This window comes from Tasmannia lanceolata, unplaced genomic scaffold, assembly GCF_043159265.1.
Source record: "Tasmannia lanceolata isolate RefF3 unplaced genomic scaffold, GAP_Taslan_0.1 ptg000016l, whole genome shotgun sequence".
NCBI classification, from domain to species: domain Eukaryota; kingdom Viridiplantae; phylum Streptophyta; class Magnoliopsida; order Canellales; family Winteraceae; genus Tasmannia; species Tasmannia lanceolata.
The window spans coordinates 2,463,769-2,477,804 of NW_027518693.1; the positions used below are offsets into that span (position 1 = coordinate 2,463,769).

Sequence of the window (14,036 nt, forward strand, 5' to 3'; positions counted from 1 at the left end):
TATGGTGTAGTCCGTAAAATATTCAGTACATTTTTTTCTTTTTTGATAGGTATGTTGGGGTTTTGCGGGGACCCCTACCGGCTTATTAAAAAATATTTCACTACATGGGCTTACACCGTATATATTCTAACAAGAATTTTGTGACAAAGCTTGTGAACCAAAAACCCCTACCGTCTAATTGATGGGTCACATCGTACATAGGGTGTTCCCAAAAAACACATTTGCATGCGATGATCCTAGCCCTGCAGTCTATAGAGGAACGGCATATTTAGGAACATTTATTAGTGGGAGGGTTGTAATTATCCTATGGAAATGAATTTTGGCACCCAACCTACTTACATTGTGGCCCATGAAATGGACGTTTGAATCATCCTACGATGTAAGCCATACAATACTTTTTAAAAGAAAATACTCACTATCAGGACTTACACTATATAAAAACTCTCATAATCACATCATTTCCCTCTAAATCATGGGGAAACGGGTCAAACGGGCCAGGTCAAAATCACCTGGAAAATTTTATGGGTCATTGGGCTTGGACCCGTACCCGGACCGTGCGGGCCGGGTTGAACGGGTCAACCGGAATTTTGACGTTTTTTTGAAGATATTTTTTTTTTTGTATAGAGATTTGCTAGCCACCTTCGCAGAGGCTACTTGTCTGCTTGTCGCCCATCATTTGCTGCAAAGATTGGTAGAAGTACGATTTGTGCAAAGGTGGCTAGCAATAAATAATAATCATGCAGGTAGTAAGTTTTAAATGAAAAATTACGGAAAAATGGAAGCAAAGTAGCAAAATTATGAAAAAAAATACCGAAAGAGTGTAATAAAATATGACAATTACGGGAAAAAGTACAAAGAAAATGAAAAAATTATGACAATTACGGGCAAAAGAAGCATAAAAGGAGACCGGTGGCATCTTTTTTTAACTACTCATGTGCAAGGGCATATGAGAAGCGGAAATGATGAAAAAGAAGTAGTGAAAAAGGACTTACGTGGGACTTTGACGGAAATTAAGGCGGGACGCATAAGGCAATAGCAGGAAAGAACGTGCCGAAAAATATAGGATTCTCGCTTTTAGTATAGTAAGGTTACAGGCAAAAGAGGCATAAAAAGGAGACAGGTGGCATCTTTTTTTACTTCATGTGTAAGGGCTATGAAAAGCGGAAATGATGAAAAAGAAGTAGTGAAAAAGGACATACGTGGGACTTTGACATAAATTAAGGCGGGACGCATAAGGCAATAGTAGAAAAGAACGTGCCGAAAAATATAGGATTCTCGCTTTTAGTATAGTAAGGTTACGGGCAAAAGAGGCATAAAAAGGAGACAGGTGACGTCTTTTTTTAATTCATGTGCAAGGGCTATGAGAAGCGAAAATGACGAAAAAGAAGTAGTGAAAAAGGACATACGTGGGACTTTGACGGAAATTAAGGCGGGACGCATAAGGCAATAGCAGGAAACAACTTGCCTAAAAATTAGGGCTGCAACTCGGGTCGGGCGGGTCGGGTTTTGGAGAACCCAACCCTACCCGAGAAATATCTCGGGTCGGGTTTTTTTTCGGAAAAGCCACGATTCCCAAACCCGGCCCTACCCATGATAAATCTCGGGTCGGGTCGGGTTTTTTCACGTTGACGCAATTTTTTAAGGAAAATTCTTGTTTGGCAAGGCAACTCAACTCATAGAAGTAGAAATTACACTCACAGTACACTTGAATCAAACAATGATGTAATTACACTCACATTACACTTGAATCAAACAATGCTGTAATCAAACAATGTTGTAATTACAATCAAACAATGCTGAATCAAACACTTGAATCAACTCAACTCATAGAAGCAGAAATTACACTCACATACAATAACAGTGGGTGCGTGGGTTTTCACTTTTAACTTTTAACTAACAATAGAAAAAAATGTACATACTATAACTTATGTAACTCGGGTCGGGTCGGGTCGGGCCCCTTCAAACCCGGCTTGACCCGAGATTCATGCGGGCTTTTGAATGCTCAACTTGAAACCCATGAAACCTGAACCCAACCCAGGCTATTTTCGGGTCGGGTCGATGCGGGTCGGGTAAAACCCGGCTCGAGTTGCAGCCCTACTAAAAATATAGGATTCTCGCTTTTAGTATAGTAAGGTTATGGGCAAAAGAGGCATAAAAATGAGACAGGTGGCGTCTTTTTTTAACTCATGTGCAAGGGCATATGAGAAGCGGAAATGACGGAAAAAAAGTAGTGAAAAAGGACATACGTGGGACTTTGACGGAAATTAAGGCGGGACGCATAAGGCAATTGCAGGAAAGAACGTGCCCAAAAATATAGGATTCTCGCTTTTAGTATAGTAAGGATTGCACAAAACAAGCTTGGCTTTTCTTTTTTTTAATTGACTACTTGGGGCTTCTTGGTAGTGTCTCTACTCAATCTAGTAGATAACTACTCTGTCTGCCAAAACATAGTGGACCCACATTGTTTGGATGATCCAAAGCATTCATTTGAGAGGCCCTCACATAGATAGGGTGTGCCCAAAAAATCAGATCCTTAGATCATCCTAACCCTTCAAAATGTGGAGGTAAAAAATGGACAGATTTGTGTAGGTTTATACACGTCCATTTTAACCTCCACAAATCGAAGGATTCCTATGATCCTATGAAGCTGATTTTTTGGGCACACCTTATCTATTTGAGGGCCCATCAAATGAATGGTTTGCATCAGCCAAATAATGTAGGCCCCCACTGTATTTTAAGCCGACGGAGTAGATAAGTTATCTACTCGATGGTTGTAGATACACTTTTCTATAATTTTAGACAGCTGTTTAAATAATTTAAAACACGATAAGTTCATTCCATTATCAAAACATGGTAGTGCCAATATCAGTTGCCTAGAATAAATAGACGAGATTTTATAAGTTGTCTGGCCGTATAGTCCAGTTTTATTGTACAACCCACTCAATAGGATGATCCAAACCGTTCATTTTTTGGGCCACAACGTAAATAGATTGTGAGCCAAAAAACATCTCCATAGGATGATTCTAACCCTATGATATATACAGGGAATGCACCTAATGGAAACTTCTAAAGATAGGAGGGTTAGGATAATCCTATTGAAATGATTTTTGGGTCATAATATATTTACAATGTGAAGCAATAAACGAACGGTTGGGATCAGTCATATTGAGTGGGCCGTACAGTACTTTTTTGAAAAATAATAGACTATACAGCCACACACCATATACAAATTTTGGACGGCCAAGATGGATCAGAGAGTTGATCTAACGGGCCAACATTGGGCAACATTTTTTTTATCCAGTCCGTGACTGAGCAGTTGCAAAACTCTTTGGCAAAGTCCTAAAATGAGACCTTCAGATCAAGGGACAAGAATCATTCACGGAATAATTCGGACGGATACTATTCTGTTTGGTCGAGGGCCCACAATTTACAGGCACTCGTGTCAAGTGAGTAGAATCATTGATCGACTGAGCCAACTCCAAGACATACCGGAGGCTGTTATGAGATTAAATGACATGTGTTTTTGTGAGTTTACTTTCAGCCCTCCATAAAAACAGTGAAAAGGCTGATTTCTAGATTGAATAGTGTGGCCATGAGCCATCGATCGGTAATCCGTGATGATCTGAAGTGAAGATCATCGGGTGACAAGCCTCTCACACAGATTGCATACACCCACTTGTATTTGTTTTCCAACTTATAATTATATGTATTATTTTTGTATAATCAAATTGATTTCTAAAGGGTGCTTTTATCAGTTGCATGGCATATGCATTGGGGACATTGGAAGGAGATGGGCCTGGTGGACGACTAGCATAGTGTGGGGGTGTGATTAGTGGTGTACGTAAGGCCCAGTGAGCGGAGTAGATGAGTCTCTCATGTGGGTTGTCTTAGGCCCTTAGTTGATGATCGACCGGACCTAATTCATAGGCCGTGCTAGAAATGGAGTAGCCGATTAGCCTCTCTTGAGTGGAGATGGAAAAGTCTTTCCAAGGACACAAAGAAATCACTCCCCTTAGACAGGAAAAGTGATTGAGGTGATGTAAATTCCATATTTTTCTTACCGGGATGATTCGAGCACTGTGGTACGGATTAGAATGGATGGTCTTCTTCGAACGATTTTAAAAAAGAGAAAGAGGTCAGCACGATTTCCGGGATTTTCTTTCCATGCCTTTTTCCCTATGAATCATTAGAGGCTGACAATCGTTATCCACCCTGTGTCAGCATGATTTAGACTCTACATCGGAGGGCCCCAAACAATATGACATGTATATACCACTCCGTCCAAATACTTCTATCCACCTAAATGATTGTTATTCATTTTTTCTTAATTTTTGATCGTCCATTAGCAAGCCATTCACCAATTTTGTTATCTAAATCATTCATCTACTGGGCCCCACAATGGATGGGCCAGATGATAGATAATTTCTTCATCCGACAATCCTGACCTCCTATTTATGAAGTGTTTGCACCCTTTCCTTTTTTTTTTCTTAGATGATACAATCTGTTGGTGGTTAGGATTAGGCGTGGTTATTCGGTTATAACCGAACCGAAATAAGCGAAATTTGATAACCGAAATTTGAAACCGAACCGATTAATTATTCTTCGGTTATTCGGTTATAACCGAATAGTGGGAGAAAAAGAGGGAAAAAAGCAAAATCTTAGTTTCGATCAGAGGGCTAGGATCATCCAATAGAAATGATTTTTTGAGCACAACCTAATTAAGTTGTGATCAATCAAATGGATGGTTTTGATCATCCTAGGGAGTGTCCATATAGCACTTTTTTTTGAAAAAATAATGGTTTTTATCATTATTTCGGTTATTTCGGTTAACTGATTTTTTTGAGATAACCGAAACCGAATAACCGAATTTCCCAAAAAAAAAACTGAATCCGAACCGAAACGGAAAAAAACCGAACCGAACCGGTTATTCGGTTTTAACCGAATAATGAACACCCTTAGTTAGGATCATGTTTTAGGAAAGATTTTTATGTGGCCCATCTCGAGTAAGTACCCCCAGATGAAGGGTTTCAATAGGGACACAGTCCTTTTCGTTTTGAATTTTGGCAATCGATTTTGAGTCAAAATATAATTATCCAGCCCAAAATTAAGGCCTTGTTTGTTTTGGATTTCAAGGACCGATTTGGAGTCCAAAACTGATTATTGGACTCAATTTTATGTTTAATTTTGAGTCATATTATCAATTTTGGACTCACATTCGATTCTCAAAATCCAGAACAAATAGAGCCTAAGGGCGTGTTGGGGAAACCTTAACATTCATCGGGAGGAAATGGGATGATGATGAGAGTTTTCCGAAGCGGATCGGAACAGCTTCCGAAAATCTCATTAATCCACATCATTTAGTCTCAAAAAATTAAACGATGGGAATGGGCAAAACGGGGCCAATTGACAAACTTCTTTTAAAACATTTTTGAGATTTCTCATTCTTCACTCGCATGGAAGAATGAGGATGGAGAATGGTTGCCGAACATGCCCCAAGGAGTCCGAAAAGATATTGGAATAATAATGTTGGAACTTAAAACCAATTCCCAAAATCCAAAACATATGGGCCCAAATGCAATAATCTTTATCGGAGTCAAAATCAATTCTAAAAAACAAAAACAAAGGAGGCCTGTTATTTCTTGACTGGGTTGGCTTTAAAAGGGAAAAGAAAGTGAATTAGAAGAGACCCAAATTTATGGGGGCGTGCATGCATGATTGAGCAGGTCACTCTCACCCCACCCACCCAAACAATCAAACATAAGAAGAAGAAGAAGAAAATTGCAAAAAGCATTCGATTAAATCCACAAGGGCGGCCATAGAGGTGACAGGAAGTCCCATGCAATCCAATTTAAGAATCCAAAATCTCGATTTAGTACTAGGTCATGGCACTATAATGATTAAATTAATTGAAAAAGATCTATCTCGTACATCCATCCCTCTTTCTTCTCTCTCAATCACTTCATTAATAAGACATTAGACTAATTATTAATTAATTGAGATTAGAATAATCTTAGGAGGTAGGGGGAGTGATTATTAAATTATGAAGTGGGAATACAAAAAGACTCCTCCCAAATCGTGTTCTACGCGGCTCATTGCACCTTCTCACCGGGACAAGTGGACCCACATCATTCTCTCTTTTAGACCACTCCTTCTTCGAAAATACCACCTTTCTATAGCCCTCGTATGCATTCACATTCGACAATAATTTAGCAGAAGTGGGGCCCACCCTCCTAGGCCCCACCACATTCTCCTCCACCTTTTCCTTCTCCACCTCCAGATATGGATTCCGATTCCGATTCCGATTCATCAAAATCAGACCACCCATGAACTGGGGTAAAACAATTCCCCTATCTACTGCTACCTTCACTTCTTGGGGTAAAACAATTCCCCCTCGTTCTTCTTCTTTTTCTTCTTTCTCGGCAAAAGTGAGAACGAGGCGTCCTTCATGGCGTTGGGCATGGAATATTTTGTGGGCCCGGACAGGGACAGCTTCAAGAACAAGGTGGCCTTCCTCTCTATGCCTCTTCATGTGAAGAGAGAGGGAAGGTAAAGGAGGAGGGAATGAACGAGGGGGCGATTTTTTAATTATCGACCCATGGTAATTATTACCATATTTTTCCACTCTTTCTACTACTTGTTCGTCTATTTCTGAAGATGAGTGGTCGAGATCATCCGGACTGGAAGAGAACCCTTCGGACCCTGTTTCGGATCCGAGGTTTTCTGTGCAGATTTCCAGGCTTTTCTTGCTCAGTGAGCTGGAAGACCTTTTCACAAGAGGGTGAATGTAAGAAGAATGGGTTTTCGAGTCTGGGTCCTTCTTTGAAAGAATCGAACTCCACATATCAAATTTCTCTATTTTTTGTTCTTCCTTTTCATCTTCTGATGAGGAGGAAGATGAATCTCGGGGAGGATAATCAACAGTCGAGAATTCTTGACAAGATGCTACCTTCTTTAAGTGTTGGGAAGGTACTCTCGTTCTCTCCATGTTGATTAAGTGCATAAACACAGGTTCTGTGTATTACCTCAGACAAGAGAGCAGAGAGAGAGAGTCCCTCTCTTGTTTGGTTTTTTGGAAGAGAATATGTTTTGAGATAAGAAGAGAAAGGAGAGAGTGGTGGTATTTATAGTGGCCAAAAAGCCATAGGAACCGCGTCCATATGGGCCCACCACACCACTCTTCCCAAACTCCAAAGTATAGAGCTTTGCCCCTATGTTTTTAATTTTATTAAGACGAGTTTTTATATGATGCCCGACCGTCAAGTACGATCAAATCCAACAGCTGCCCACGGTCGGGCACCATATAATTTCTCTTATTAAGACATAGGGGTGTCAACGGATCCACTTCGGTCGGATCCACCTATGTCACAGTCACAATCCATTCAAATTCCTTATCGGTCGGGTTGGAGTCGGATTGTTCTTCGGATCCTACTTTCCAAGTCATGATCACGATCTATTTTAATTCGGACAGTCCATCGGAGTGTCCTATTATGTCCTGCTAAGCTAAGTAAACAATTAATTTTTTTAAAAAGAGACAGAATGGCATTCCACTATTAGTATGTCTCTATGCATTTTCTTCACATAAATTAAAAATTTATCTATGTGTATAGTAATGCTTGTAAACAATGAAACTAATCAAAATTACATACACAAATATAATGTACAACTATTATCAAAGAATATGATGCATAAAGAACAAAACCCCTCTCTCTTTTCCTTTGTGAAATTATGAAATGAAACGACTGAAATGAGTGAAATCGCATTCCCATCTGATTCATTAGTGATAAGAGGGGTTTTGACCAAAATACCCTTCATGGAACGGTTAGCACTAACAAAATATAGAGGGTATTTTTTATAAACCATTTCGGATCGTGACTATCCGATAGGCATCTATGGCGTGCCCATACACAATCCAAAATTTTTCGGATCCCAGATTTGATGATCCGAAATATGCCCATGGATCCTGTTCATATGTTTAGATCCCGTTCATTAACGTTCGGATTCGGACGATCCATCGGACCGTCTGGATCGAATTGACACCCCTATTAAGACACCCTTTTTGGAAAAAGAGAAATTATATGGCCTTACAACAATAAGGCTCTCGGTGGAAGTACCAACCTTGATATTTGATCCAACAGTAGCTTCTCAAAAAGTAAGCTGCTGTTGGATCAAATATCAAGGGTGGTACCCCTACTGTATCGTTGTAAGGCCTTACACCATATAAAAACTCTTTGAAAAGAATCAAAGTGTTCCAGACTTCCAGGAACATATCAGGTGATGTCAGCATGAGACACCGTCCCTTTGAGTGGGCTTAGGGTATATATTCTATAGTGTGAAACTGTGAATATCATCAAGATTGGGCAATCATAACCATTTGATCAATTGGTGGCAAATCTTCAATTCTAATTGAATGATTCCCCTGTTCGTTTCGAATTTCATGTCCAAAACTAATTATTGGACTCAAAATTCAATGCAATTTTGAATTCAATAATCAGTTTTGGACTCAAAATCAATCCCTCCAGTAATCGAATTTGGGCTCAAAATAAAAAACCGAAGGTGATAGTATCTTCATGTGGGTCTGATTACAATGCTTCTCATGGCTTATTCTCTCACTAAATTTATGAAGAAATGCTAATCAAACTCGCCCCACAATTACAACTTTTGTAGTCTCACGGGCCCCACCTAACAATTAGCACATGTTTCGCTCTCAGACTAATCATTGATGTGGTGGGTCATAGTTTAAGTGGTTCCAGTGTAAAGATGCGAGAGTGACGCTAGATATCCTCTAAATTATCACCACTACAAACATGAAATTTGCTTAAACCGAAAGCAATGAATGGAAAGTACTCTTCGGGACAGCATGAAATATAAAAATTGATTAGCCGGGAGACCATGCTAGATAATATTAATAGGCAAAGATTTTCAATACAGAAAGAACTCTTGAGTTGGTAAAGAAACCGACGCCTACGAATAACCTTATTTAATAAGGAAAGAATCTTCAAACAAATGAGTAACTACCGGAAAATCTATCCATATTCCTTTAGGCTATGTTCACTTCTTTTCCCCGGAAAGGAAAGGAAAGGATTTCGTTTTCCTTTCCTTTCCAGGTGACATGGCAGAAGGGAAAGGAATGAAGAGGAAAAGGCCTCGTTTTCCATGGAAAGCCTCTTTCCGATATATTTAATCGGCAAGCAAATTTCAAGTAACAGGGAAAAAGTCAATTTCCACGTCATTTTTAGCCTTTAAATAAGAAATTCCACATCTGATAATAGTTTTCCTTGGAAAAGAAGTGAACACAGAAATTCTGTCTTGTCAAGGTCTTGTCAGGGAAAAAGAGACTGTTTAACAGAGCCTCACTTCTTTTCCCAGGAAAGGAAAGGAAATGACAGGTTACATGGCAGAAGGAAAAGGAATCCAAGCATCCAGGGAAACTGTCAAGGAAAAGGTTTCGTTTTCCTTGGAAAGCCTCTTTCCGATATATTTAATCGAAAACCAAATCTCGAGTAACAGGGAAAAAGTCAATTTCCAAGTCATTTTCAGCTTTTAAATAAGAAATTCCACATCTGATAATATCTTTCCCCGGAAAAGAAGTGAACACAAAAATTCTGTCTTGTCAAGGTCTTGTTAGGGAAAAGAAGTGAACAAAGCCTTATGGAGCAATGATAGATACAAGGGAGCCCTTGCATAAAGAGCGGCAAAAGGGCCCTTCATTGGATCCACATCATTTTCAGTTACATTTTAAAATTGTCTGAAAAAGAAAAATCAGTTACATTTGATGACGTGGATCCAATCACGAGCCCTTTTGCGGCCCTTTATGCAAGGGCTCCTTGTATCTATCATTCCTCTCCTTTACGATTAAGATTTTAGTTTAGTATTGCAAAATTTTACTTCTCATAAATGGGTATTTGTTAGAATGGTCCAAACCGTCCATTTGATTGGCCCCCAAAAAATTATTTTTACAGGATGATCTCAACCCTCAGATCTATAAAAAGGATTCCATAATACAGAATAGCTCTGTCGATTGGAGGGCTAGGATTTTTTATGCACAACCATAAAATGGAGTGTTTGGATCATGTTATGTGTAAAGCCGTTTTAATATATAAAATAATGTGCGAACAAATCGATCGTGTCTGAAATCTGAATCGAATATGCAGGACTGTGAGCACCGATGCGTCACACAGTAAACAATAAAAAAGGTGACGGTAAAATTCCCCCTTTTTCTCACCAGAAAATCTCTTCTGAAAAGCTTTTTAAAGTAAGCAACGTATAAAGAGGAGGTCAGGGTCCTTTTAGCACAAAAAACCAAGGGAATATGTACACATACAAATATCCCAGATGCTTTTAGCACAGTAAACTGCTGAGAGAGTAATAAAGAAAAAGATGAGGACGTAATGGAAAGATAAGCATACGGTTCTTCTGCTTCCTTTTAACTCTAGTAGTCGATGCACTAGAAACCCCGATTCCCACTTGCTCACACACACTACCCAAAATACATCAACAACTTCTTCCACACGATATTTCCCAAAAAGGGCTGCTCATATTATAAAAAAGGTGCATGGGAAATCATAAAGAATAGATCGTACCTGTAGGTGGACAACACTGTTGAGATTTCTTGTATAGAGATCTGATCTATCGTTTATTCAAACCCAAAAAATCTGCAACTTGAAATGAAAACTCTTTTTGTTTGGAAATCAGAAATAAAATAAAACTTATCTGTTTGGTTGAAAACCCTTTGGAAATCGGATTGAAAAGAATAAGGCTGAGTCGTGCCACTGGTCACTCTCCTTAAGAATCGTATCCGCCCCTACCGGTGCAACCGGGATTTGCGAACCGACGCTCCAAGATAAAACAGTCGAAATTGGCCCCAGTCCACGTGCAGTCGCTGACTGGTCCACCCAGAATCACCAATGGAACTGTGCTCAGAAGGAATGGAAGGAAGGAGGAGAACCGAACAGAAAGCCTTGAGTGCAAAACATATGTGTATTTTTTTCTGTCTAAAACAATATGTCTCGTCCCCTTTTATAGACCTGAAAGTGTCTGTTGGGGAGAGCCACCATTAAGACACATCCTTAAAGGCCAGTAACGTTTTTTCCTCCCAACAGTCATTTTTGTGACCGTTGAGATTTTAAACAGTTATTTGCAATTAAGGTGGTTTGTCCATCCAAAGGGTAAAAATCAAAACGGTTTTTTGCAATAAAAATAACTTTTTTCATTTAAACCCAAACCCACACCCGGGCCACGGCCCGGCCCGGCCAGTCAAGGTGCGCGCGCGTGTGTGTTTTACACATGGGCTTGTGCTCTTCTAAAAGCCCAAGATCCAACAAATTCTAAAGCCCCTTGAAGGCTCAAGCCTTTCTCCAAATCTCCATCTTATATGGATGAGAAAATTTCTCTCAAGCTCCCATGTGGGACTATTTATTTTGCCTTGGTTTAGAGAGCACAATGTTCACACACATCGAGGTCTTGAGTTCGAGTCCCCATTCAAGCAAAAGACTTTTGCCTTCTAAATAAGAGAGGGAAACTTTAATTTGAATCTTCCCTCTAAATATTAAATACAAATGAATAGTATCTTTGACTTTTCAATTCTAATTTTGATTTAAAAATACTAACAGTGATGTTGATGAATCTGTAGATCTTTTCTTTTCTCCAAGCTATTTTGTCCTTCTCTTCATGGCAAGATATAAGAAGAAGATGATGACGTTCGTGTTAGTGGTGTTAGTTAGAATGTAGTTATTAAGTATGTGGTTATGGGTTGTATGTGTTTAGGTTGTGGGTGTTATTATTTCCTATGGGTTATGTAAGTGGGTAGTGATGTGCCACAACTTTTATTCTTGTATTTAATAATTGTATTTCAATGAAACTGAAAGGAAGAAGAGAATTTTTACAGCAAAGGAAACTTTGTTTTGAGGAGTGTCATGGTTCCTCTCGAGTTGAACTTCTAGGAGGTCCGGTTGTCTTGAATCAACCTATTTCCTCATCGTTTTCTCTCTCTTTCTTGTTTATTTCTGTTACTGCCAATTAGGCACGTAACAGAAGATGGATAAGTGAGGGAGCCTAAATTAGTAACTTGTAGTGGTGTTAAAATTCTATCAACACCTAAACGATAAGAGCATTATGGAAATGATTTTTCAAGCACTATTTGATTTGTGGCCCATCAGATGGAAGATTTGGATCATCCTATGGTGTGGGCCATACACTACATTTTGAAAATAATGAACTAAATGGGTTTATACCATATAAAAATCCCAGTTTTAAAATAAACTAATTTGTAAATATGGCCAAATGCCATTCCCCTTCTTGCAAATTTGCAAACTATGTTAGTATTTTTTTTTGCAAATATTGCATGGTAGCTTACTCTTCTTGCAAAAGCCCCTTAAAACTATCAATTCAAGTGCATAGAGAGTCATACGCTGTTGTCAGTCATCCGTCAATTAGTTTACTGTTATCAGAAAGAACCGTCAATCATGTGATATGCACAATCCTAAAATAATATTCCTTCTTTTTCTGTCCTCTTCTGAAGTAGGTCCTACCTTTTTAGAATGGCCACGTCATCACAGCCCCTTTAACCTTTTAATAATAATTTTTGTTTATTCGGGATGAAATAAAAAAAGCAAAGAAAGAAGGATTATTCTGAGAAAGGAAGAGAAAAAAAAAAAGCACCATGATAAATTCACTCCCCTGTAGGATAAATCCCACCCCTCTTAATTAGGGTTGCAACTCGGGTCGGGTTTTACCTGACCAGCATTGACCTGACTCAAAAATAACAGAGTCCAGTTTAGAAATCATGGGTCTTGGGCAGGATCGGGTTTAAAGAAAAAGAACTCGAAACTTGACCCGACTCCTATGAGTGCACTTTGACTTTCTTATCATGTCTGTTATGTGAAAATATAGTGTCCTTCTTAAAGTTATAGACTTGATGACATAAATATATAAATTTTTGGAGTGAAGATTTTTTTTTTCCTACAATCCTTATAATTAATCACCATCCTACGCTAAAAAATGAAAACCAGACCCGACCCAACCTGAGAAACTATCTTGGGTAGGGTTGGGTTTAGGAATCTTGGGTTTTTCTCTAAAAAAATTAGACCCGATCCGAGTTGCACCCCTACTCTTAACGTTAAAGTCGGCCAAAATTCACTTTAACAGGGGTGCGAATTATCCTAAAGGGGGTGCGAATTTATCATTACCTTACCCATAAAAATATCGCCCCCTGGAGAGAGGAGAGGGACAAGGAAAGATACGCGAATAAATTTGACAGACACACTGGATAAAGCACGAGGGGATGGGTCGGGTGCGAATAAGATACGGACACGTATTCGAAGAAAACGAGATCCACGTCTCCCATCAGGCTTCATGACGACAACAATCGGAGAATCTTGAATGGTTGTGGTCATTGCACTATATACCCCTCGATCGGGACAGTAAAGGCCATACACCAGAATCTCCGTATATACGCCTCTCTTCCCTTCGTCTTTGCGTGGGAACAACACACGGAACTTTTGTTACGTATGTATGATGTCTTTTTGCGGGGGGTAGTGGGTGACAGCTTGGTGGGCATTGTCCCCCACATTATAATTCATGTGATGGTATGGGATGGGATCCTGCCCGTCCATTAATCATCACTGTTTCGTAACGTTTAATCATTCTGGATCGGACCCACCACCAAACGGACACCTACAAGAAATGTTCACTGTAAGTTTCCTTATTTTGAAAAGGGCAGTGATATTCCCCCATTCTCTTCTCTCTCTCTCTCTCTCTCTCTCTCTAAACATTGGTGAGACCAAAAACTTTATTGTTTAAACATGTCTTAGAGGAAGTTGCTGCTGGAAAAACTGCCATAAACAGTTACAGATGAAAACTATAAAAAGAGATGACTACATCAGGGATTATATTTATTCTTACTTTTCCACATTATGCCTTTACTTTTCAATAGCTGTAGTTTATCTCCTTAATTAACGATACGATGGAATGGATTCATCTTCTCCGGTGAGCATTTCTCTTTAATTCCGTATCCCTCGCACGGGTGTCGGTTTATGTTG

The 14,036-nt window shown here is 39.3% G+C and overlaps 1 protein-coding gene across 1 annotated transcript; it reads right to left on the minus strand.

The window, feature by feature from the left end:
• Positions 1–5,883: 5,883 nt before the first annotated feature.
• Positions 5,884–7,084, minus strand: LOC143848493 (uncharacterized). The gene has a single exon (XM_077357448.1). It carries the CDS (start codon positions 6,998–7,000, stop codon positions 6,011–6,013), a length of 990 nt encoding a protein of 329 aa, XP_077213563.1. The 5' UTR covers positions 7,001–7,084; the 3' UTR covers positions 5,884–6,010.
• Positions 7,085–14,036: the final 6,952 nt, after the last annotated feature.